Below are 25,377 nucleotides of genomic sequence, written 5' to 3' on the forward strand. Positions count from 1 at the left end.
ACTTCCTTTAACAGTTTTTTTAGGGTGGGTCTGCAAAATTATCTGGTCTCCCTTTACCCATCCCGTCTATCTAAGACCAAGTGGTGGCCCAACAGGACTACATCAAAATATAGATGCCAGAACTAAAAGGGGCCAGAACTAAAATAATTATTCTTTTAGAAGAGAAAAGGCTAAGGGAAAAGGGCACTGCAATTTATCACAGTGAGAAGACAGGGGTGAGAAGGGATTGAAGGGAAGTTGGGAAAGCCCTAACTTTTGAGGTTGCCATTTATGGGAGTTGTGATAAGGCAGGAGATAGAATAAAGCCCAAAGAATCAAGGGTCAAAAGCAGAGGGCAGAGAGAGAATGCAGACAAGAATACATACACCTGCCCTTTCTCCTGAAGTGTTCCACAAAGGAATGTTTGTTTTCCCCAACAGAATACCAACCTACTACACTCTTCAAGTTCTAGCCTAAAATACTGTCAACTTTCAGTCAGGTGAGAACAAGTCTCTCATAAACACCTCTGGAACTCACGCCAGCAAGATCAGAAAGAAGATATTAATTTAGTCAAGCTTTTTATAAGCCACTGCTGTAGAATCACCTTACCTGACACATACCTCTCATGCTGACCCCCATTTCACACAGGTCGCTGGGGGTAAGTAGCTTTCCTTAATCCTTAGATGGGCAATGACAGGGTCTCCAATCTCCAATTTCTGTCTCTCCTTTAAGCATCTTTATTCTCATAATCCTCTGGCACCTACATCTTCTCTAACCACCATGACTCCAATCTCTCCTTTTAGAAATAAAAAAATAATGGGGACTGTTCTTCCATTGTCCTATTTTTAAATACCTTATTTCCCATTTCAGTGGTCATAGAACAATAAAAGAAAATATTGTCTGCAAGTTTAAGAATTCTCTAAGTGATTAGGAACTCTTTCCAGAGCCAGAACATCCACAAGCTTAAGAAAAAGAATGAGCACGGATTTATTTAATTGGCTTTCTCTTTTAATCAAAAACATACTTTGTTACAGAGTTCTCAGGAAAGTTTTAACTATTTTTCAGCCACAGACTTCACCCAGGCAAAAGTATACAGAAAGCCACAAAGCAACTACCACAACTTTAGCTGACCAGTTTTCCCAAAAGCAGAAGCTAAATGTGGTTCTTCTCTGGGTTTTATCATAGCTGCATTCCTTGGAGTTCAGGGGAGAAGACAGAGTTGGGAAATACCACCACCAAATCTGTCCCAACCCCCAGTCACTTCCTCCAAATGGTTCTGCAGCCCACCAGGGTTTCATCATCTACAAGCATTCACATGTTTCCCTTATATCACATGTCCAAGGCCTTGGCCAGAACCCAATACCTGGAGGAAGTTTGCTGGCTCCATGTTTAGCCTTTTAACCAATCAAGCCTATGAGTCCTTCTATCAATGACAAGCAGCCATAGCAACAGCAGCTGGTTTCATCACTTCCTCTCCAGCTACCAGAGAGCTGGCCTCTACCAGGACTCCCCAACCCCCCACCCTCAACCCAACCCCAAGGAAGGCTCTCAAGGTCCTTGAAAAAGCCAAGTTCATTAATTACACTCATCCAAGGATAGGCTGGAAGAGAACTCTGACAGGAATGCTCCAGCCAAAAGTCTAATCAAAATAGACCTAAAAAGAGCCAAGGATAACGTGAATAATCATCCACTGGTATTGTTTTCTTGAGTTATATAAACCATTTTAATTGATGCAGTTGAAAGGAATTTCCATTTTTAGCATAGAAGAGTTAAGAAACCAAAGATCCAAAGTGATGACCTCTAATATCATTAGGCATTTACAGTAAGTTTTCAATCCATTTTAGTTGGAAAAAAAATATTATGAGCACACAGCACTTAAGGGGATGGTGCCACACACATACCAAACCAAAAGGGAGAACATCGTGACTCAAAAAAAGCCTTAATAAACCTTTAATAAAGATGATGGGAAAATAAATGAAGGCTTTTCCCCCTTTCAGTGTTTTTTTGTTTTTTAAATATTTATTGCAGCCCCCAAGGTGGTGCTAGGCCTTTGGTTGAATTTATGTCTTAAGGACATATTATGTAACTTCTTGTCCATAGGCGAGTAGTAATAAAATATCAAGCCTAGTTTCACTTGAATAACATGGAAATAAGTAAAAAGCCCCCTCAAACAGCAAAGGTAAGGAAGAAATCAAAAATCGCTGCAAGGTAGGCAAGGTCACTTAAATTTCAGAGCTGGAAGAACTCATCTAGTCCAACTCCCTCATTTTACAGATGAGGCAACTGAGGCCCAAAAAAGTAAATGACTTGCCCAAGGTCATACAGCAAACTAGTGGCAGAGTGCAAACTAGAGAGTACAACTGTCTGGCCCCAACCCAGAGCCACTCAATTCAGGTTGAACAAGAACACGGGCTCTGACATCTACTGAGAAAGCATCTTAAATAAACCATGAAAACTATCTGTATCATTAGAGAGAAATGATTGTCTTCATCAGAGGTTTCTCCTCAGTCCTTCCTACAGTTAAAGAAAAAGGGAAGCGGGGGTTCATTTATTCAAGTCTGATGTTAAAACCCCTGAAAACATCAGCAATTACTTGAGCTACTCCTTGGGGCAGGATATCAGACCCTCAATTCTCATAAAGGCACCTATAGGTCAAAAACATCTAGAGGAGGAAGGCCAGAACATTGGGCTCAAAAGGGGACACCAAAACGAAATGAAAATGACCCTCTCGTTTCCCAAGGTTTTTCGTTTTTCTGTTGTTTGTTTTTTGCTGGTGTCACCTCTAAGCAACAGTATTGCCTCTGACTATTGATACTAATTTAGTACCCCTTGGAACCCCAATTTTTATGTGAGCAGCATTCAAGTGGAAGCAACAAAACCTTTCAAAATCTTACAAAGGAGGAAAATATGAACATGACTCACTTCTCTCTACCTCAACTACCTGAATCTCAGCAAGAATCAGGAAGCACTCTATGCAGTCAAAAGCCAAAGCACAGAAGTCCTTTTCAATACTTTATAGGAAAGTTTCTTGGGCCCCGTCCCAGTTTGCCCTTGTGTTTCCAAGAAAGCTCTAATAAGTTTGGTTATCTGGTTTCCTTGCCCAGGCAGCTAGAAAAAATGAATAAGAAAAGGAAGAAGATACTACTAAGGTACACTAACAACACACAGGAAGTGGCCACTGTCAGAAAGGGAGAAGACTGGGGTGGGTGTGTAAAAACACGAAACATTCAAAACCATAGCGGTCGGTTGGTAACCATTTAGTAAAGGCGAAACAGTCCTGCCTGTCCAGGCCGCCCCTAATGTCTACAAAGACAGCTTGACACAAAAAGAAACATTATACCCAGTACGTTCTCTGATATACACATTAAATAACTCCATCAAAGAAATGGCTAAAACAAAAGTTTTACTGCTTAAATAAGGCAAGTTTGGATTATGCAGAAAATTCCATTCCACAGTGATACCAGATAAATAAGATAAGCAACCTAGCAACACTGGGACAAGTACTACAGGGCAAGGTTGGGCCTGAGGACTCTGCTACGAACAAGGCCACGAACTTTTTACATCCTTCCGTATCTAGCTGTCAGGAAAAAATGGAAAGGCTTGAACAAAAGTTTCTCATAGCCTATTTTCTATAATCTTGCAAAGGAGGATTTCGGCGATTATTTACAGATGACCATCTGCAATAAGATGGGTTCTGCCTTTGGAAAGAAAAAGAATGCATTTCTTTATTCTATTATCTGCTAGTCTTAACCAAGCCCCATCTACAAAAGAGTTGTTAACTGACTTTACAGGTAATTGCTTTCATATACTCATTATAAACTATCAACAAAAAGGATTCTACCCTACTCAGAAAAAAATTGCTTCTTCCAAAAGGCCCTCAAAAAGGATGTGAACTAATCTGATTTTGCGTAATAGTTAATGAGTAACTTTAAATTGACCAGGTACCACCAAACCAGGAATAAAAATATTTCACCTTATGTTCTTATTCTTTACCCTTCACAGATAGTAAAGGAACGCCTTGGGAAAATATAAAATTTCCCTTCTTCAGATGGGGACAATCAAAAAGAAAACTGCAATAAACTTTTAATATAAGGTATTTATTCCCTGGAAGACAGGGCATTATGTTTTGCCTTCAAATTTTCTATTACAAATACTGCCATTTCCAACACAAAAATGGATTTTTAACTTTGAAATACAACACAACTAATTTGTGTTCAGTTTATGTGGCTATTTGGTTATCCTTCAGCCAGACCACCGAATCTGTAAACCTATAATGTTTACAGGAGGAATGGGATAGGTGACCTATTTAGTAGTTAGGCCAATACAAATGAGCCATGCTTCTGGAAAAACAAGGTTCTATGGCAATGATTTATTATCACTATCTTTGTAAACCAGGTGTAGTATAGTTTAAAAAATGAGATAAGACTATATCCCACAAAAGAATCTACTCCCTGGAAAATGAAGGCAACACCATTACGGATTCCCTTTGATAATGCACAGAAAGGCACTGGACAAAAGTGGAATGGGCCTCATACTGGATTATAAAGGTTCATACTTGGTTCATCTCTCACTCAGTTTTCACTGAAATTCAACATTCTGAGAGTCTCTGAGATACGAACTAGCGAGAGAAAACCCACCCAGAATCATATCCTCATTAATAATCAGATTCTGAGAGCTGCTGAAAGTCTTCTACCATTAAAGTAGGCACAAATTTTAAACCTACTGATTCTTTACTCTTACTCATCAAAGATGACTACCTTTAAAAAATGGAAATACCATTTAACAACTAAGCTCTCAGGAATAACTGATTTTAACATACTAGATATTTTCTCAAAAAGCATGTGGGTGCATCTAGGTATAAATACAAAACAATTAATAACTAGAAGTACTTGTATGTACTTTTTAGTAATTTTATGGCTCTTAGCAGAAAGAAACCAAGACAGGTGGCTTGGCCTCAAAGACAGACTTCTTAGCAAGTATTTTCCACATACTTTCCCCAGATGATTAAACATGAAAACCCTCCGTAAAATAGAAAAGGAGGCAATAGATTATCATCATAGCATGCTTATGGCTCTAATCAAATAAACTGGATTTTAAAAATCAGTCATTCTAAAACTCTTTCCTCTCATTACTATTCATTCACAGTAAAATGGACTTAAAGTCAATAATTTCTAAAGAATAAAGGTAGTAGCTTTTTTAAAAATCTGCCAATAAAACTTAAATCACCAAACTTCTACAGATTAAAATGAGGTCTTTAACAAAGGTATTTGTAAGTACTCAAGAGGACAATGAGCTGGTAGAGAAGTTGTTTTAAAAACAAAAGACATGTAGCCGGATCAAGAGCTATGCTTAACTCACGGCAATAAGCAAACTCAGTGGTTTCTAGGATGGTCGTAAGAAGATCTTCTGAGCGAGGAGGCTGAAGGCTTGTTTATCTAAGCAGTTATAAGGATGACTCTCATGCATAAGTGCTTCTGTATCTCAAACTGCCCCCCACGCAAAAAGTAAAAGCATCAGGAAGATAATTTTATTTCACACTATTTATCCTGTAGACAACCTATTTACCTCATAGACAATCAGGCCTATTTTTGCTACAGTAAAAGATCAAAAAAATAACCAACTCTACACTTGATACGTAACGTCCGTGGGGAAGTCCCAGTAGAGTGTGAGGGAAAACCAAAGCTGCAATACTGGCTGTTGCCTGTCATTTAGTAGAAGGTGTCTCGCCACTGAGGCTGGACTCAAAAGTGCAAAAGAAAAAAAAAAACTTAAAAATCAAACCTAGAATTCAACTTTGTATGTTGAGATTCGGTTTTATTTATGCTACTAGCTAAGTAAAAAGCATACATACTGTGTCTGTGGTACAGTCAATACATTTGCAACTTTTCTACTTAAATTCTCTATACAAAGTCACTGCCAACTGATAGGATCATTGATGGCAAAGGGCTTAGAATAACCAAAAGGTATAAAAAGTTTGCAGTCTTGCCCCAAGATACAAAAACTGAATTTTAAACAATGTCATAACATACATGATTTAAACAGTATATGAAAAGAAAGTCGCACATCAAATCAAGTACAAAAATATCCAAACTACCTATTATGAACCGTAATGTTTCCATTATTCTGCACAATATTTAACATAGAATTTAGCAGTTTCCAAAATACTCATCATTTAGTTTAAGCATTGCCACCTTTGTAGAATGGTGAGATATTAGGTGGAGTGACACTGCTTTTAGTGTTTTTAAAAATACAAAACCTTTCCCTACGAATTAATGAAGGAAAGAAATTCCTCTTCTAGGCTTCTTAGTAACCAACCTCGGGCCCAGAAATATAGAATACATCTACTGCTTAACAGGGCAAAAGCATACTACTTGATAAACAGTTATCCAACAGGGATAACAAGTGTAATTTTAAACGATATTTCTTTGTCTGGTAATTTTAAGGAATTCTCAGTATACACACAGAGATTAGTGTTTTGCCTTGGCAAAAATAAAATCGAAGTCGCAAGACAATCTGAACTGAAATCATCTTCACTAGTTTAACTTGCAAAAAAAATATTTTGGATAAAAGGTTATAATACATTACTATCTTACTTTTTAAACACAGAGTAAAGTTGCTCTTGGTAAAATTAACTCACCCACATGGCACAATACTTTGGAGTAAAGTGTGTTCAACAGTAACAACTTGCACACAAAATAACATAGGTGAATTAACTTTGAGAACTCCTCTGCCTTTAAAATCAGTAATATTGAATTTATTCTGTAGAGTAACACACCATACTGATGTTCTGCATAGAAAAGGGTCTAAGACGGTTTAAAGGGCTAAATTTTCCAGCATTGGAATGATTCCTTCATAATAACTGGTGACAATTTAATAAGAATGTGTTTTTCCTGATCTTCAAGCTCTGAGCCATGCCTGAAAAGTTCTACATAGGAAAAAAAAATTTTTTTTTAATCCAGTTTCTGTCTGCTAGGAGCAAGGCAGCAAACCTATTTTTCAACCCTTTATGAAAAAGACAAAGCAGAACAAAAGTGAAATATATCTTCCGATTATAAACAGGATTGTATTTTATAGTCCACCATCCTGAAAATGAATGTCAAGGGCCGCCACAGTAAAAGACCTCAGTCTAAAGGCTGTGGGTCGGCAATAGGCATGGTGTGAAGTACTTCATCTAGGAGCTGGAGGGCCCGGTGTAGGTGAATCTCTATCCAGCAAGGCGTTTCTTTGATGCTCTGTCGTGGGTAATCCGGTCCCCAGCCTTTCACAAAACTCATCCTGAGAATGCACAGGCGACGAAGGTCATCGACACCGATTCCAGCAGCAGCAGACAAACCTAACAGAAAAGATTTGGAAGACGTCAGAGGGACAGGCTGATCTCTTCCCATCCTCCCTACATCTTACATTAAGCAAGTGACCAGCTCTCTTTACTTCACTCTCCCCAGCATATAACTTCTCTGTCAAAGTGCCAAGAAGTAAGTACAGATCTAAACTTTATCAATGGGGACTGAAAACTTTTGGTTAAGACAATTTACATTCCACATGGTTCTTCTTGTTCCCACCAATTATAAAGTAAATTACAATCTAGCAACACTCCAACAATTTTTCTCTTTAGAAGTGGAGGTGAAGGGATAAGAAACAACTTTGTACAAGGTAGTGCATGTGCACGAGCTGGTTCTAAGAACCTTCTTGTCTGTCTAAACAGCCTAATTCACAGTAAGACATGACTAAGAATGAGAAAGTTAACAGTCCTGGTTCCACTAAAACTTCTTAGACAACCAAATGATGTCTGTCTCTCAATTTCACAAGGGAACAGAGATAATATACAATTACTCGATGGGGGCAGCAGATGAGAATGAAAAATTTTAATAGTTCTGGACTCTTTAGTAAAAGCATGTTTATAACATCAAAACTAGCAAATAAATGGTTTAGATACCCCAATTTAAAAAAAAAAAAATCAAGTTCTGTAAATGAATATGCCTTCTCTACCTCTATATTGTAAACTCCTGAACGTAAGTCACAATGGAGACTCTGCATCTAACTTTCCAGTCAGAACATACAGTCATATAGTCCATCTGCATTCAGTATTACAATGAAACTAACGGGAGGAATTTGCATGTACTGTAGAGAAACCTGCAGGGCCACTGCAGGTTTCTTAGCCAGTGTGATTTGCTTACCACACTGAAGAGGTTAAGAACAGGGGTTGAATGAATCACTAGTTATGCCTTCAGACGTGGAAGATGGGTGCCACGTGTTTCCATCATAAAAGTCTATAGTCAGGAGTTTAACTCTGCAGTAAAAAATTCCCCATCAGTGTGAAACCTGGCACACAGTTCAATTTTACCCTAAAATTAAAAAAAAGTCTTCAAGTTATCAAAATACCACCCTCACTTAGTTTTCTCTCCATGCTTAGCATACATTAAAAAAAAAAAAAATGGAGGTGCCTAATTCTCAAATTGAAATATGCTTTCAATTTTCTAGAATAAAGCCAAGCATGTTGGTGACAACAACCCACCCTGGCTGGTGAGACAGGAATTAAAAACATTAACAAAAAAAGGGGAGATGACCAATAATATAACAATAACCCCTTTTCTTCTTTATCCCATGACTCCCTTTTTGATACAAAAAGAATGAAAATAGGGTCCTAGACAAAGGGCAACTATTATGGAGGAACAGCTTTTTACAAGTTCAAAAATGTTATTATCCCAGTAAAGAGAACTTTAACTTCTACTATTGCTTAAAATAACAAAGCAAATGAGTGAATAAAGATGAAACACCAACTATTACACTGGAAAACCCAGAACGGAAAGCATACTTACTGATAGCTGGAGCTATTCCACCTACTGATCCCGGGCCAGGGATGTTTCCTGCCACGGCTGCTGCCTGGGCGGCGGCTGCAGCTTGTGCAGTGGCAGCCTGCTGCTGCATCTGACGATGACACTGACGCAAATCAAAGACCTTTTAAAAAAAAGTGTAAGTTTAATGCCATGAGTTCATCGGAAAATATCCCATACATTAAAAACCAATGCACACTTTATTTAAAACTTATAGCTTCATTGAGCTCTCAGAAGAAAACAATTAATTACGAATTTTCATTTTTTATGTATATTATAATTGGTAGTTAGGAGAGGTGGCTGGGAGCTCATCAAGAGGCACATTTTACCATCAGGACAGCTGTGGCAACCACATGCCTCTGTACCCTTTACCTAGTTCAGTGTGGGTTAGCCATTATTGTCCCTGCAAAAACCATCCCTTTGTGTAAAATAAACAGTTAAGAAATCACCCCACCCTGTCCAACCAAACTGCTGAGAGTTTTCTTTAGGCTGAATTGATCACCTTTGTCATTTGGCCCACTTCTTTAACATTCTAGCTCTTTGGAGCAGTTTAATAAATGGCATTGTTGCTATGTAAGCAAACATCTGCAGTTTTTAGAGATGCATGCTTTACTACACAGGAGTAAAATAACATGCTGTCTAGGACTTGTTTTAATATACTTAGGAAACAAAGAAAATGCATTTAAACTCAATTTAAAAAGAAACAAAGATAAAAAGGATAGATTAAGCAAATACAAAATTTACTGAATCTCAGTGATGGATAACGGGATTTCATTAAACTAGCTTCTCTTCAGTTTTCTGTACATTTTTAAAAATGCTCATCATTTAAAAAAGCTTAGCTTTGAATATTATCACTAATACCTGCTAATTACATGGGTTCTTTATTAACCTCTATGGAACCTCAATTTTCTCATCTATAAAATGGGAATACTAAGTGTACATGCTTTTCCACAAGGTTGTTGTATACCTGGCATAGTATATAGTTTGCTGTCAATAACTGTTACTTATTTTGTTTTTGGCCTCCCTGTAGCCATTTTCCTTTCAGGATGAGTTAAAGAGTTCATAAATAATTTCAGTGTTCTCTATCAGCCTTGCCAAGGGCTGCACAGTAAGGAAGGGGTTGCCACTTTTTTTTTTAAGAGTTTTTCTTTTACTTTTTTTTTGCCCCCACCCCCGTTTTTTAAGCCATTGTTTCTCAGTCCAGTTGTAGGGTGCAGCTCACTGGCCCATGTGGGAATCGAAAAGGCAGCCTTCCGCGTTAAGAGCACAGTGCTCCAACCACCTGAGCCACCGGGCTGGCCGAAGGGTTGCCACCTTATCCTTATCCTCATGAAAGTACAGGAATGTTCTTTCAGTAAGCAAAAAGTTATGGATGATAAATCACATCACCTTTTTTATAGGCAAAAACAAACTTCCTAAAATCATGTATTTGCTCATATCTGCATTTAAAAAGCATTAGAAGATGGGCAGTCTGATGGCTCTGTTGGTTATAGCATGAGCTCCGATCAACAAGGTTGCGGGTTTGATGCGTCAGTGAGCTGCACCCTCCACAACTAGATTGAAGACAAGGAGCTGCCGCTGAGCTGCTGGTGCGGTGGCCGGATGGCTCAGCTGGTTAGAGCACGGGCTCTCAACAACAAGGTTGCTGGTTCAATTCCAGCATGGAATGGTGGGCTGTGTGTGCCCCCTGCAACTAAGATTGAAAACTGCGACTGAACTTGGAGCCGAGCTGTGCCCTCCACAACTAGATTGAAAGAACAATGACTTGGAGCTCATGGGCTCTGAAGAAACACACTGTTCCCCAACATTCCCCAATAAAAAAAATAAAAATAAAAAGCACTGGAAGATAGGGGTCGGCCCGGTGGCTCAGGCAGTTCGAGCTCCATGCTCCTAACTCCGAAGGCTGCCGGTTCGATTCCCACATGGGCCAGTGGGCTCTCAACCACAAGGTTGCCAGTTCAATTCCTCGAGTCCAGCAAGGGATGGTGGGCCTCGCCCCCTGCAACTAAGATTGAACACGGCACCTTGAGCTGAGTGCTTCCTGGATGGGTCAGTTGGTTGGAGCGCGTCCTCTCAACCACAAGGCTGCCGGTTCGACTCCCGCAAGGGATGGTGGGCTGCGCCCCCTGCAACTAGCAATGGCAATTGAACCTGGAGCTGAGCTGCGCCCTCCACAACTAAGACTGAAAGGACAATGTGAAGCTGAATGGCACCCTCTACAACTAAGATTGAAAGGACAACAACTTGCCTTGGGAAAAAAAAAAGTCCTGGAAGTACACACTGTTCCCCAATAAAGTCCTGTTCCCCTTCCCCAATAAAATCTTTAAAAACAAAAAAAGCATTGGAAGATTATACAAGCAAAGTGGTCATCTATAGAAGTTGCAGAAAAAGGAAGACAAAGACAAGAGTAGAAGCAAGGCTGCTGAAAGCAAACTTTTATATACTTTAATTTCTGAACCCTGTGACCATATTCTTTATTCAAATAGTAAACTAAATTTTAAAAAAATCCTCCGAGTACATACAAAACCCAAATATGAGCAAGCATAATTATCCTTGAATAATTCAAAAGATATTCAAGGATATAATAATCAAAGAATAAATAACATACTATTTTATGAGGTAAACAACAGGCTTAGGACCCAAACTATTAGTTTTCAGATACCTGAAAAACTTCTGATTGTCTTTAACCATGAACTGTATTCACATGAACCATAAGAGCATACAACAATAAACAAAACAACCTCCGAATAGCAAATTACATTCCTGTTTACTTATTTCTCGACTCAATGCCTATCTTCTAGCATCAATGAAAGACAAAACTTAAACCGTCTTATTCTCTAAAGAGAGATGAATTTGCCAAATATATACGTATGTATTACCTGGGCAAACTATTAGTCCTAAAAGACTTCAGGACAAAAAGCATAACCAAGTCAGGTCTGGAAATCAGAAATCCCATGCCCTAAACAGAAATGAGTATTTTTTTTTTTCAAGATTTCCCAAGAGTCCATTAGATTCTGAATCTTTCCATTGGGCTATGACCTAGAAGGCATTACCTAATATAACACAAAGCAGAAACTCAAATATTTGAAAAGCCAAATAGCTCTACCATCCCTTTTTTTAAGGAGGAAATTAATAAACTTTACTTTTTAGAGCAGTTATAGGTTCACGGTGAAATTGAACAGAAAGTAGAGTTCCTTGTCCCTACTCAAGTACAACCTCCCCCACCACCGACAAGCCACACCACGATGGTACATTTGCTATAACACAATCAAGGAACCTACACTGCCATGTCATCACCCAAAATCATAGTGTACATTAGGGTTCACTCTTGGTTTCGCACATTCTGTGGGTTTGGACAACTGTTTAATGACAGGTATCCAACATTGTAATACCATACAGAGTAGTTTCACTGCCCCAAAAATCCTCTGTGCCCTGCCTATGCATTCTTCTCTCCCTCTTTATTCCTGGAAACCACTGATCTTCTCACTGTCTCCATTTTTTTGCCTGTTCCAGAAAGTCATAGAGTCGTAATCACAGAATGTGTAGCCTTTTTCAGATTGGCTTCTTTCACTTAGTAACATGTAATAGGTTCCTCCATGTCTTTTTGTGGCTTGATAGCTCATTTCTTTTTAGTGTTGTTAATATTCCACTGACTGAATGTACCAGTTTATTCATCCATTCAACAGCTAAAGGACATCTGGACTGCTTCCAAGTTTTGGCAATTATGAATAAAGCTGCTGTAACCACCCATGTGCAGATGGTTGTGTGGACATAAGTCTTCAGTTCACTTGGGTAACTACCAAGGAGCACAACTACTGGATGGTATGGTAAGAGTATGGTTTCATTTTATATGAAACTGCCAAACTGTCTTCAAAGTGGCTGCACCATTTTGCATTCCCACCAGCAGTAATGAAGTTCCTGTTGCTCCCCCTTCTCGCCAGCATTTGGTTCTGTCAATGCTTTGGGATTTGGCCTTTCTAATAGTACGTAATAGTATCTTACTGCTGTTTTAATTTGCAATTCCCTAATGACATGTGACGGTGAACATATTTTCATATGCTTACTTTCTATGTGTATCTTCTTTGGTGAGGTGTTTATTCGGGACTTTTGCCCATTTTCAATCAGGTTGTTTGTTTCTGAATTGCTCAGTTTTAGATAACAGTCCTTTATCAGATGTGTCTTTTGGAAATATTTTCCCCCAGTCTGTGGCTTATTTTTCTCATTCTTTTGACATTGTCTTTCACAGACCAGAAGTTTTAAATTTTAATGAAGTCCAGCCTATCGATTGTTTGTTTCATGGATCGTGCCTTTGGTGCTGTAGCTAAAAAGTCATCACTATACCCAAGGTTATCTAGGTTTTCTCCTGTGTTATTTTTTAGGAGCTTTATAGCTTTGTGCTTTACAATTAGGTCTTTACAACCACTTAAAACTTTTTTAACCATCACTAACCAAGTATGGCACATATATAAACTTATTATCTGGGAGTAGGGAATAAAACTTACGTATAAATTCCCAAGGTTCACATATGCTCTCAAACTTGAATGAGTCATTAAAAATAACCAACAGATCTTCACACATAGGTTCTTTACACTGTTGTAAACAATCGCAACGATGATAGTCTTAGCCTAAATCTATGCTAACAACAGCAGCACATATTATAGGTAACTACAAAGATAAAATTTTAAAACATTGTGCCTTTTATCTGAAGATGTAACGAAAAATGATTCATTAAGCACCTCAGCAAACCTTCCTTCCAAAGTGGATTATTTATGTAATTACAGAGCTCAAACCAGAAGATTTGTGATTATTGGCTACACTGCCAACTGAAACCTGGGTTGCCTCCTGGCTGTATACTATTTCTGACCCACTATATTGTAGTAGATTTCAGCTGTTCTACTGGATGGTAAAATTAAGCCTAACAATGAAATGCTACCATCTTCCTTTCAGAATTTGACTAACTTGTTGATGAAGACAATTCAAAGCAACCAAAGTTTTTCATTATTTTTGGCTCAGATCCAGTGATATTTCTGATCACCCGTCCTGAGTTAATCACAATTTACTTCTATTTTTATTTATTTAGATATGTTTCCTATGGTTACTCTCATATAAGTTTATTACAAACCTATTACCTAACACAGGTGAATGTCATATAAAGATCACTGTCAACATCTTCAGGAGATATTGTCTTTCAACCAGGAGTCAAATTTTAGCATTTTTCTTTCATAAGGCTTAATTATAATACTCTCAGTTTGAATTAACACCAAGACCTAGTAATCCAGAAAGAGAAACAAATGACTGTATTGGTATTCTGGGCATGTAAACATAACACTGCACTAAGGACTTGCTAAGTTACCTGACCTGGAGATAAGAATCACGATATATAATGGGCATAAATTTAAGTGGGGGTCATAATAACCTTCAACTGAGCCCACCTGTGGCTTAGAAGCACCCACTGCCCTCTCTTCCCCTAACATATATGTGTTCAAAAAACAAACCTGACTCAACATCAACAGAGAAATGCAAATCAAAAACCACAATGAAATACCATCTCACACCCACCGGGATGGATTAAATTGAAAAGACAGATAATAAGTGTTGATGAGACTGTAGAGAAAACTGGGACCTTTACACACTGCTGATGGGAATGTAAAATGGTGCAGCCACTTTAGGAAATAGTCTGGCAGTCCCTCAGAGTTACACAGCATTACCTTATGATCCAGCAATTCCACTCCTAGGTATATACCCAAGAGAAATGAAGACATGCATTCACACAAAAACTTACGAATGTTCATAGCAGTATTATCTGTAATACAACCAAAAAGTAGAAACCCAACGTGCATCAACTGATGGATAAGTAAAATGTAATATATGGAATATTATGCAACCATAAAAAGCAATGAAATACACATATATGCCACATGGACAATGCTTGAAAACATTATGCCTAGGAAAAGAAGTCACAGAAAACCATATAGTATGATTCCATTTACATGAAATGTTCTGAATAGGCAAATCTATACTGACAGAAAGTATGATTGTCTAAGGCTGGAGGAAATGGGGGTTTTGGGGGTAATGGCTAAAGGGTACAGGGTTTCTTTCTGGGGTGACAAAAATGTTCCAAAAATGATTGTGGTGATGGCTGCAAAACTGTGAATATGCTAAAAGTCACTGAACTGTACACTTTAAATAGATAATACAGTATGTGAATTTTATCGCAAGAAGGCTGTTTTTAAAAACCTGAGTGCCCAGTGCTATGCAATACTAAACAAAACAGATCATACCCACTTTTTAAAGCAAAAGAGCAAGGCCATTAAAACAGAATTCAAACATTTGTTTCATTTAAAGCTTGTAAAATGCCATTTCATTAAATCACATGTTCATAAATATAAGATGACCGCAATGTAATGAGAAGCAGGAAAAAAATCAACATTGTAGAAGGGAAAACAAACAAACAAACAAAAAACACAATTTAAGTCTAGCTTCTTGGTTTATAAAATGAAAGAATGGCTTTCCAAACCTATGTTTTCCTCAGTTTAATTAAAAAGGGGAAAATGTGCCTGTGGATGTGTGCTGGGGATGGGAGGTGTATTCCCAATGTGCACTCCTTCCAGGGGTTCATGTTACCTGCATACAATTCACCCCAGTAATATCGCTGGTGAGAATATATCAGATTCTTTAGTTGCTGCTGGCCCAAAAGTTAGCAAATGAAGAAAATGCCAGTGACAGATTTAGAGTGTACCTGCATCTCTTTCTTTGGGGCTAATAAGAAGACTCTTCTAAAGAACAGTAATATACTTGGTAAACAAAAATTGTATTTTAATCTTAGACAGTTAATATGACAAAAATGAGATATTTTTACTCCACTAAAATGGCCCACAAGACAGCTCTTTAGTGTTCATGGCAAAAGCCTGAGATCGTTATAAAAATCTATCCATGACAGTGGTTTACCAAATAATGACATGTCTCATCTCTTGGGGCTTTTCAAGGGTAATTTGTACCAAAATAGAGATGTTACATTTATTTGACAATCCTAGTAATTACTTTAATAACACAGGATTACACATTTTTGAAGCTCAAATGTTTTAAATACTACTCCATATCTGATAAGTTCGTAACTACTATCCGGCACATAGTATATATTCAACATTGTAGTACTCTATCCATTCACTTCAAATTACACAAGTAATCAGAGACTTCCAGTCAAGATGGATAAGTAGGTATGCATAACCACCTTCTCTCTGCTCCAAACATATACAAAAGAGAGAAAAACTACTAAAAATGGACATCCTCCATGCCAATCATGTAATTCATACTGAAATACAAGGGGGTGGCAATAGCCAAAACAATCCTGAAAAAGAACAAAACTGGAGAACTCATACTTCCCAATTTCAAAACATACTACAAGGCTACAATAGTCAAGGTGGAGTAGTACTTACTGTCTTAAGGATACACAGATCAATGAACTAGAACTGAGAAACCTTTACATTCAGGGTCAGCTGAATTTCAACAAGGGTGTCAAGATAATTCGATATGGGAAAAACAGTCTTCAACAAACAGCTGCTGCAACACAACATTCTCATGCAAAAGAATGAAGCTGAATCAGTTACCTTACACTATATACAAAAATTGACTCAAAATAGCTTATAGACCTAAATGTAAGAACTAAAACTATAGAATCCTTAGGAAAAAACACAGGAGTAAATCTTTATGACCTTGGATTAGACAGTGGTTTATTAGATATGACATCAAAAGCACAAGCAGCCAAAAAATAAACTAGACTGTATCAAAATTAACAATTTCTGTGCTGTAAGTCACATCAAGAAAGTGAAAGACAAGCCAAAAAACAGAAAAAAGTAATCATAAACTATGTATCTGATAAGGGACTGATACCCAGAATATATAAAGAACTCTTACAACTCAATAATAAAAAGACAATCTAATTAAAAAATGAGCAACAGATATGAATAGACATTTCTCCAAAGAAGATATACAAATGGCCAATAAGCACATAAAAAGATGCTCAATATTAATAACCATTAGGGAAATGCAAATCAAAATCACAATGAGATACCACTTTATATCCACTCAATGGCAAAATGAAAAAGAGAGGTAATAACAAATGTTGATGAGAATATAGAGAAATTGAACCCCTTGTATATACATTGAGGGTGGAAATATAAAATGGCATCACCACTTTGGAAAATAGTCCGGCAGTCCCACAAAAAGTTAAACATAGAGTTACTTATGATCCAGCAATTCCACCTCCTAGATATATATCCAAGAAAATAAAAACATATCGACCTAAAAACTTACATGTGACTGTTCATAGCATCATTATTCATAATAGCCAAAAAGTGGAAACAATCCATACGTCCATCAACTGATGATGGATAAGTAAAACCTACAGCAGAGAGCAAGAACTAAGACAAGAGGTAGTTGAGGTAACAGGACCCAAACTAGAAGGTGTAGAGGATAGGAATTCAACTTACTAGAGTAATATAGAAAGAGACAATACATAGCCAGACTTTCGGGGCTAACAACTGGGTATCTACCTGCTCATGAATCAAGTGCTGTAAAATACCTGGACCGCTAATTCAGAAATGCACCTAGGAACAAAGTTCTTGCCCGTGGCAGAGGTAAGCATCAGAAAAAGCAACCCACAGGAATTAGGCCCTGAGCACCCTGAGCATACCTGGGGATTGGAACTCAATTTCCTCAAGGGACAAATTCCTCTACCTCCTAAATAAAAGAATGAGTTCTGAGATGTGGATCCCTGGGTGCCAGACTAAGGCAAAATTGCTCTATAGGAAGAAGCAATGATAGTGAGGGGAAAAAATAAATAAAATGAATATAATTCTCTCAAGGCAAACGTGTCAACAAATACAGATTATGAAGCATATGAGAAAACCCAACACCATTTAAAAAGAACAAAGCACAAATAACTAAAATTCCTTGTGAAAAAACTGGAAAATACAAATAAAGATAATTCCACCTCCCAGACAGGTAAGATATTGTATACACCATTCTAGACTTGTGGATACACACACACACACACAAATACCCATGACATTTTATTTTTTTAACAAAAAAGGGATCATATTCTAGGTATTGTTTAATAACCAAATTTTCCACACCATATCTTATAATAAATATAATTTAATATTTTATTGTTCTATTCTATTTCATTGTTATAAGAGATCAAAAGTATAAATGGTCCTCTATTGTCAAAACTTTTAACAGGGAATTACTGCTATTTTATTAGGTGCGATAAACAGCATTATGATTGTTTTTTAGAGTATTTATAAATTGGAGATTCATACTAGAGTATTTTATGAGTGAAATACTATAATGTTTGGAATTGGCTGTAATTACTACAGGAAAAAATATAGAGGAAGAAACACATTAAAGATTGGTAAAATGCTGACAACTGTTAAAGCTAGATGATGGGTACGTGGGGGCTATTATTTTCTCTATACTTGATATATTTGAACGTTTCATTTTTTAAAAAGATCCTTTATCTTTTAACTGACCTGTAGTGATGACTGAAAATGAGACAGTGGGTTTGTTATTTTGAGGCAATCAAGTAATTATATTTTTCTAGACACTATCTGGCTATATTATTTGTATGCTAAGCAATTTCTTGGGAATAAGTAATGAAGTACAGTTAATTCCAGTAATTTACAATAGCTAACAATAAAGACGCTTAGGATGACTGTGAAACATCTGAAATTAAAAATATATTTAGGCTATCCAATTAAACTATCTTTATCTTTCAAACAGTGTATGTTTTAACTAAAATTAAAATGAGTTGAATGTTATAATTAATGAAAAGTATCTTAGACTTAATTTGTAAAATGATGTAGTAAATAAAACTCATTTAATGCACAAAATAACTAACCTTAAAAATATCTGGTGTTGAAGAATTTTTCATTGCTCAGGTTCTTAATTTGAAAAGCTATTAATTTTAGAATTCCCTTCCATAAAATCCTGAAGATTGCTAAGATGAAATTCCAAAATTTTACATATTTTATAACAAAGGAATGTAAGTTTGGGGGTGTCACTCAATATTTTTGAAGAGCCAGTGTATTACTCTAAAACATTTAACAGATTTGCTAATAGGGCATGACTACAACCACAAAACTAGATAACCGGTCATATCAATAAATGCCCCAGGAAACATGTTTTATACATAAACATAACTTCTGATATTTAATCCATAAAAAGACATTTTTCTACTCCTCTCACTTCCATCTCAATTCTTTAAACAACAAAAATTGCTTTCTAGGACCAAAACGTGAATAAGACTCCCACTCACCTTTATATAAGCACTTGGGTAGATCTTATGCACGGCATCTCCAGGTGCGCGCCCAGCCTCTCTGTCCAAGTAATAACTCTGCACAAAGACTGCGTGGTCGCTCAGGCACCTGACCCAGACATCACCTTCCCCTTTACATTCTAACTGCACACCTTTGCCTATGTGCAACCTTAGGAAGAAAAAGGGAATTCTATTTCATTTTGGGAAGTATTTAAAAATAGGTATTGGTTCAGATTATACAGCATACCCAATTTTGAAAAATTAAAAAGAGTAAAGAAAGGACTTTCACATAGCACCATAACCAAAAGACAGCCATTGTTAACATTTTTGTATATTTTCTTCTTTTTTTAATATCTCATTCATATATAATAATGATGAGCATATATACATAATGCTTACTATGTGTCAGGAACATTTAACATGAATTCTCACTGAACCCTCACAATTCAATGAGCTAAATACTACTATTCCCATTTTATATATGATGAAACTATGGCTTATAGCTACACTGTCCAAATCAATAGCCACTAGCTACACGTGGCTATTTAAACTAAAAATAATGATTTAAAAATTCAGTTAATCACATGGCCATACTTTAAGTGCTCAACAGCTACATGTGGCTGGTGACTACTACACTGGACAACACAAATATAAACCATTTCCTTCATCACAGAAAATTCTGTTAGACAGCACTGACTTAACAAGTAGGTTATTGGCCAAAGTCATACACCTAGTGATAGAGCCAAGATAATGTATTTACTTACACACACACACACACACACACACACACACACACACACACATTTTCTTAAAGAGATTACACAGTACCTAAAATTGTGTATGTTTTCCTATAATATTTCATTGTAGGCATTCGCATTTGATTACATAAACTTTTTATTAACATTTTAATAACTACATAAAAATGAAAGTTTATTGAAATTCATTTAATCATTTCCCTTTTATTATAAGTTTTCCAATATTATAAATATAATTTGCAGAAACTTGTCTTCATTTTATATTATTTCCTTTCAATAGATTTGTAAAACTAATATATGGTCAGAGGGAACAAAAACTAGTTTTAAAATTGGATTCCCAAAGGTCTAGTTACTATCCAAAACACAGAAACATCACTAACTTAAAAAAAGGCCATCTTTTATCATATTTTAAATAACAAACATCTACAATTAAAATGGAATGTTTACAAATTCTGAATTTTCAAGATGATCTTTATTCTTTCAACATGGACAAAAACTTATATAATCTACACTGAAAAATATAACTGAATAAAAGACAATGTACTATGTTCAGTTTTTAAAATAACTAACTATACAACAATACCTTGCTCTCTCAATGGCTTCTGTCCTGTGGACGTTGGACAGCTGACCCAAGCAGAAGCGATCTCCTCCAGAAGGGTCCACGTACCCATCAACAGTGACAATGGGGCAGCTTGAAGGAACCTTAAATGTCTCTCCTACTTGAACATCCATTTCAAAGTAAGCGATGGAACACCAATACTCAGGAGCTATGGAGAAAAACGGGAGCGAATGTCATTCTGTAAGACAAAAGCTTTTCCTAAAAAAAAGAGTGAAGGGACAGGAGAGGCATCTGAAAAGCACCCCCAAAAATTTGATTAAAATGGCGACGCATTAGAAAGGAGGCATTTTCATGTCTTCTATTTTTCATCTCAGTCCCTAGCATCCTTGAAACTCCAGAGTCATTTTTAAAACCCAGAATTTAGTTCTTACCTCAAAGGACCCAGTCAACTGAAAATTTAAAGAAGTAATCAGAACTTAAAATAAATTATTTTACCATGACGTTTTATTTGGCTGCACATATTTTCTATGTAGTCTGAACTTTTATTGTTTTAAAGCACACTGACTCTAAGACATATTCCAGGGAAGTATTCTTGAAAACATCAATCCATAGCATGTTTTTCTAGATCCCTAATTGAGAGAAAGGTCATAAGTAAGAGAATCATACAGACCAGGGTCAAGGTCAATTACACTCCAACTACACAGTTGCTGTGAGTAGGAATTCTCAATTGTCTCTTGAGTGAAAGGTCATTTGTTCCATCTCTATTTTTAGTGAAGTCAATTAATGTTAACTACTACAATTTTAACTTTGAAATGTATTTAATGTATTCATTTGAACAATAAGTGATTCAAAATAATTTTAAATGACTGGGAGAAAAGGAGGCATAACTTGATTTAGTTTATAAAGTTTTCTGCTAATAAGTTATTTATCTGCATCTTTAATGTGCCATTTATGAACTTCGACTGAACTGGAATTCGAAACAATAAAACTTTCAACAACTTCAAAGGACAATTAGAATGACAAAAAAATATTCTTTTCAAACCCCCAAAGAATCTTAAAATGAAGTATGATTGATTAATGCTTAAAATACATTTTTAAAAAACCTTGTAAAGTCTATGTATCTAATTGATTTTCAAAATTTTGTCAAGGAAGAAAGTCCTTTCCAACAAAGAATTAATAAAACAGACCATGAAGATTCGGTGATTGAAAAACTTAAAATTCCAAATGTTTGCCACACAGATCAAATCAACAAATCATGAATACAAACATTCCTTTAAATGTTTTGATCATTAGAACATGAAAATTAGTGATATACTAAAGTGCCTTATTAAAAAGCCAGTTTTGAAATACGAAGTTATTCTTTATAGTAAAATTCTTTATTAAAGATAACACATAATGCTATGAAAAAGCTTCAGCAAACAACTGGTAGGTATACTGATTGAAGCTAAAACTAAAGAGGTTATCTAGGACAAGGTATCAATTACCCAATGTTTTGGCAGCAAAAACCAGTAACAGCACTTAAAAGAGGTCATTACCACAATAGCCAAGACATGGAAACAACCGAAATGCCCTTCGGTAGATGACTGGGTTAAGAAACTGTGGTATATTTATACAATGGAGTATTACACAGCCATAAAGAAAAAAGAAATCTTAACCATTTGCAACAACATGCATGGACCTAGAGAACATTATGTTAAGTGAAATAAGTCAAAGAAAGACAAATACCATATGATCTCACTTATATGCGGAATCTAAAGAAAAGAATAAGTGAGTGAACTAATCAGAAATAGTTTTGGAGACATAGAGGAAAAACTGAGGGTTGCTAGATGGGAGAGGGGGTGGGGGTAAGGGGGAAGGTGAGGGGATCAGAAAACAGTCGGTAACCACAAGATGGCCACAGGATTTTGAAAGTTAATTTGGGGAATGTAATCAATAATGTTGTAAAGATTTTGTAGGGTATCCGATGGACACGTGTCCCATTTGGGAGACCACTTCAGGGATGATGTTGATGCCTGATCACTGCACTGTACACCTGAAGCTGAATAATAATGAATGCCAACTATAATTTTACATATATATGTATGTATATATGTATGTATGTATATACTTACAAGAAGCGGAGTACAGCGTTAGGAATAGAGACAGTGGAAATGTAATGGCTCGGTGCGATGTCAGAGGGACAGTGGATGGGGGGAGGGGGTTCACAGTGTGAGGGATACAAATGATAAACGTCTAAGTATTACTTTGTCTTGTGCACCTGAAACTGAAAAAAAAAAAAAAAAAAAAAGAGGTCTTTACACAATCAGTCCAAACAGTAAATTCTGTTATAAACAATGCCCTGGAGCCAGGAACGTTTACAATGCTGAGTGAAAAAATGAGGTCCAAGTACACGCATTTCCTAGTTACTTCAGTTCACAATGAAGAACACTATCCGAAAGTAAAGTTCCAAGAAGAGCAACCTTTTTCCCATGAGTCAATTCAGGAGGAAAAAAGGAGTTGTATAATCTCAGTGTTTAAATAAGCTAAATGTACTTTATCATCATGAATTGCAACTGCTGCAACTGCATTTAAACCTCATTTTACAATATTATTTCCAAGTCTCCAAGGGTTTTTTTGTTTGCCTAATATTTCAGACACCATACTATCGTTACATAAAGCTGTATCTCTGAGTAGGGTTAGAATTAGATGACCCGCTAAGCCCTGGGAAGAAGAGTTTTAAGAGACTTGCGGATAAAAAGAAACTGGCATCAGTTTCCCCACAGACCAGGTGATGAAAAATCACCATCTATTAAGGGGCTATTAAAATGGCCTAAGAAAGAAGAGGAAGGAGTTACTATAATATCTGTGAGGACAGAGAAGGCTAGAGGGGGTTAAAGAGAATTTGGCAGTGTTGGGATACAAAACACCATGTGAAAAACTTTTCTATTCCACTCTAAATTTGCTAACCAGCCAAAAGGGAACAGTCTTATTTTTAAAACAGGAAAAGATACTAGAAATTCATTAAGTTCATTAAGCCTTTCTGGATCTCTATTTGCTCTTTTGCTCCAAGGACCAAAAGCCATATAAGTAACAAGCCTGCACCTTCTCAAAACTAGCATCAACAGCGGGACAAAATTATTCAGTTCAGAGAGAGCTTTCCTAATGCCCCAAATCGTTTCAAAGGGAGTAGGATTGTTATGTGCTTGCTGACATTGGTATTTTTAGTTTCTCCTTCCTAAATTGATGAAGTTGAGCTGGTCTCATGAAGCGCATTGGCTGCTCCTCACTGGCCAAAGGTTTTAAAAGACTGAGTTAACAACAAGAAATTTTTTTTTTTTTTTTTAACAGTACTTTTATTTTTTATTTTATTTTTTTTTTTAATTTATTTATTGGGGTGACAATTGTTAATGAAATTACATAATTTCAGGTGTACAATTCCGTATTACATCATCAATAAATCCCATTGTGTGTTCACCACCCAGAGTCAGTTCTCCTTCCATCACCATATATTTGATCCCCCTTACCCTCATCTCCCTCCCCCCACCCCCCTTACCCTCTGGTAACCACTAAACTATGTCTGTGTCTATGAGTTCAACAAGAAATTTTTTTTACAATATAAGAACTTAGCTAAAAGTGTTTTGTAATGGGGAAATGTATTATAAAGCCCAGTTTTATCAAATAAATGTTGTTCAATTATAATGGAAAATGTAAGTCTCCAAGGCATTATTATCTTCAGTTTCTGAAATAAAGTCATTCAAAAAAGTTTTTTTTAATTTGGTTAACTTTTTTAAAAGTTGAAAATTTGCATAAAGCACTTGAGAGACTATGACTTATTCTTTTTATTTTTAGACCTGGATGAAATGCCCTCTGAGAATCTCTTTTTTTCCTATAAGAATCTTATATGAACACATAAAGGTACTTTCTTGGATGGTGGATAGTTCTAAAGTACTAGAACACAATCTGAATTTGGAAATTTGTGAATTTTGAATCCATTTGTGAATTACCAAAAACCTCAAAGACATTGAGGAAACTCTTCACTTAATTTGCAATCAGCATTTAATTATATGAATATATCTTGGCTTTAAGAAAAAGCAAAAACAGAGTTCGCCCATAAAAAAAGAAATGAAATGTTAAGCTTTTCCAAAAATATTTTTTCAACTTAATTATCAAAGTCAAAGCCCAGAAATCACCAAGTATGTGGTCTATCTGAAATCTTTAACACCAAGATAATGACCAGCGTTAATTATTTTCATTTTCTACAATTTATGTCACCTATATTTCCCAAAACATTTATGTAACTATCTTCAAAAATAATTTATCAAAGTAGATTCACTACATTATTGATGATTTTTTAATCATTTAAAATATTTTGTATATTCAGATGTATATGCATATTTCCTAAATGGTCCTGTTTGTGATAAAATATTTTAGCATTTCTTAATTACACCTTAAGGGGCTGCATTAACCATACATAACTAATACAGATATTTTCACTTTGGTTTCTTTTCTACTGATTCATGAAACAAAATAGCAGATATGTAAACTAATAACTAATTTAATAGGATTAAAAAGTACTAGACAGCAGGGGACACATGGGATTATGAAAGGCTTCCCAACAGTATGGTACTTGAGCTGGATCCTAAGAGTTTGCCACATTTAGGAGTAGGGGTGTGTGGTACGGACATCAAGTTGGCCCCCAATGATTCTCACCTCCTAATATTCACATCCTTGTATAGTCCTCTCCCTACAAAACAGAATCTTACAGAAATGATGTAACAACTTGTGAGGCTAAGTCTTAAAAGACCTGGAGGCTCTGTCTTGCTTTCTCTTGCTCACTTACTCTGGAAGAAGCTAGCTGTCATGTGAAGATACTTAAGAAGCTCTACAGAGGTCTCCACAGAGAAAAACTGGAGTTGCCAACAATAATACTAACTTGCCAGGTATGTTATAAACCACTCT

At 36.4% G+C, this 25,377-nt stretch overlaps 1 protein-coding gene across 4 annotated transcripts in view; it reads right to left on the reverse strand.

Moving 5' to 3' along the window:
* Positions 1-953: 953 nt before the first annotated feature.
* Positions 954-25,377, reverse strand: part of SMAD4 (SMAD family member 4) — a 54,174-nt gene continuing 29,750 nt past the window's right edge. For 3 of the 4 annotated variants that reach the window (XM_081078819.1, XM_081078821.1, XM_081078820.1), the window contains exons 9-12: positions 20,464-20,647; positions 19,126-19,294; positions 8,796-8,934; positions 954-7,312 (exon numbers count right to left, since the gene is read on the reverse strand). In XM_081078819.1, the coding sequence (XP_080934945.1) occupies positions 7,101-7,312; positions 8,796-8,934; positions 19,126-19,294; positions 20,464-20,647 (704 nt within the window). In that variant the 3' untranslated portion in view covers positions 954-7,100. Of the gene's footprint in view, positions 7,313-8,153; positions 8,267-8,795; positions 8,935-19,125; positions 19,295-20,463; positions 20,648-25,377 lie in introns of all 4 variants that reach the window. The other variant, XR_013995290.1, reaches the window with a different exon arrangement.

The sequence above is a fragment of the Rhinolophus hipposideros genome (assembly GCF_964194185.1).
Source record: "Rhinolophus hipposideros genome assembly, chromosome: 17".
Lineage (NCBI taxonomy): Eukaryota > Metazoa > Chordata > Mammalia > Chiroptera > Rhinolophidae > Rhinolophus > Rhinolophus hipposideros.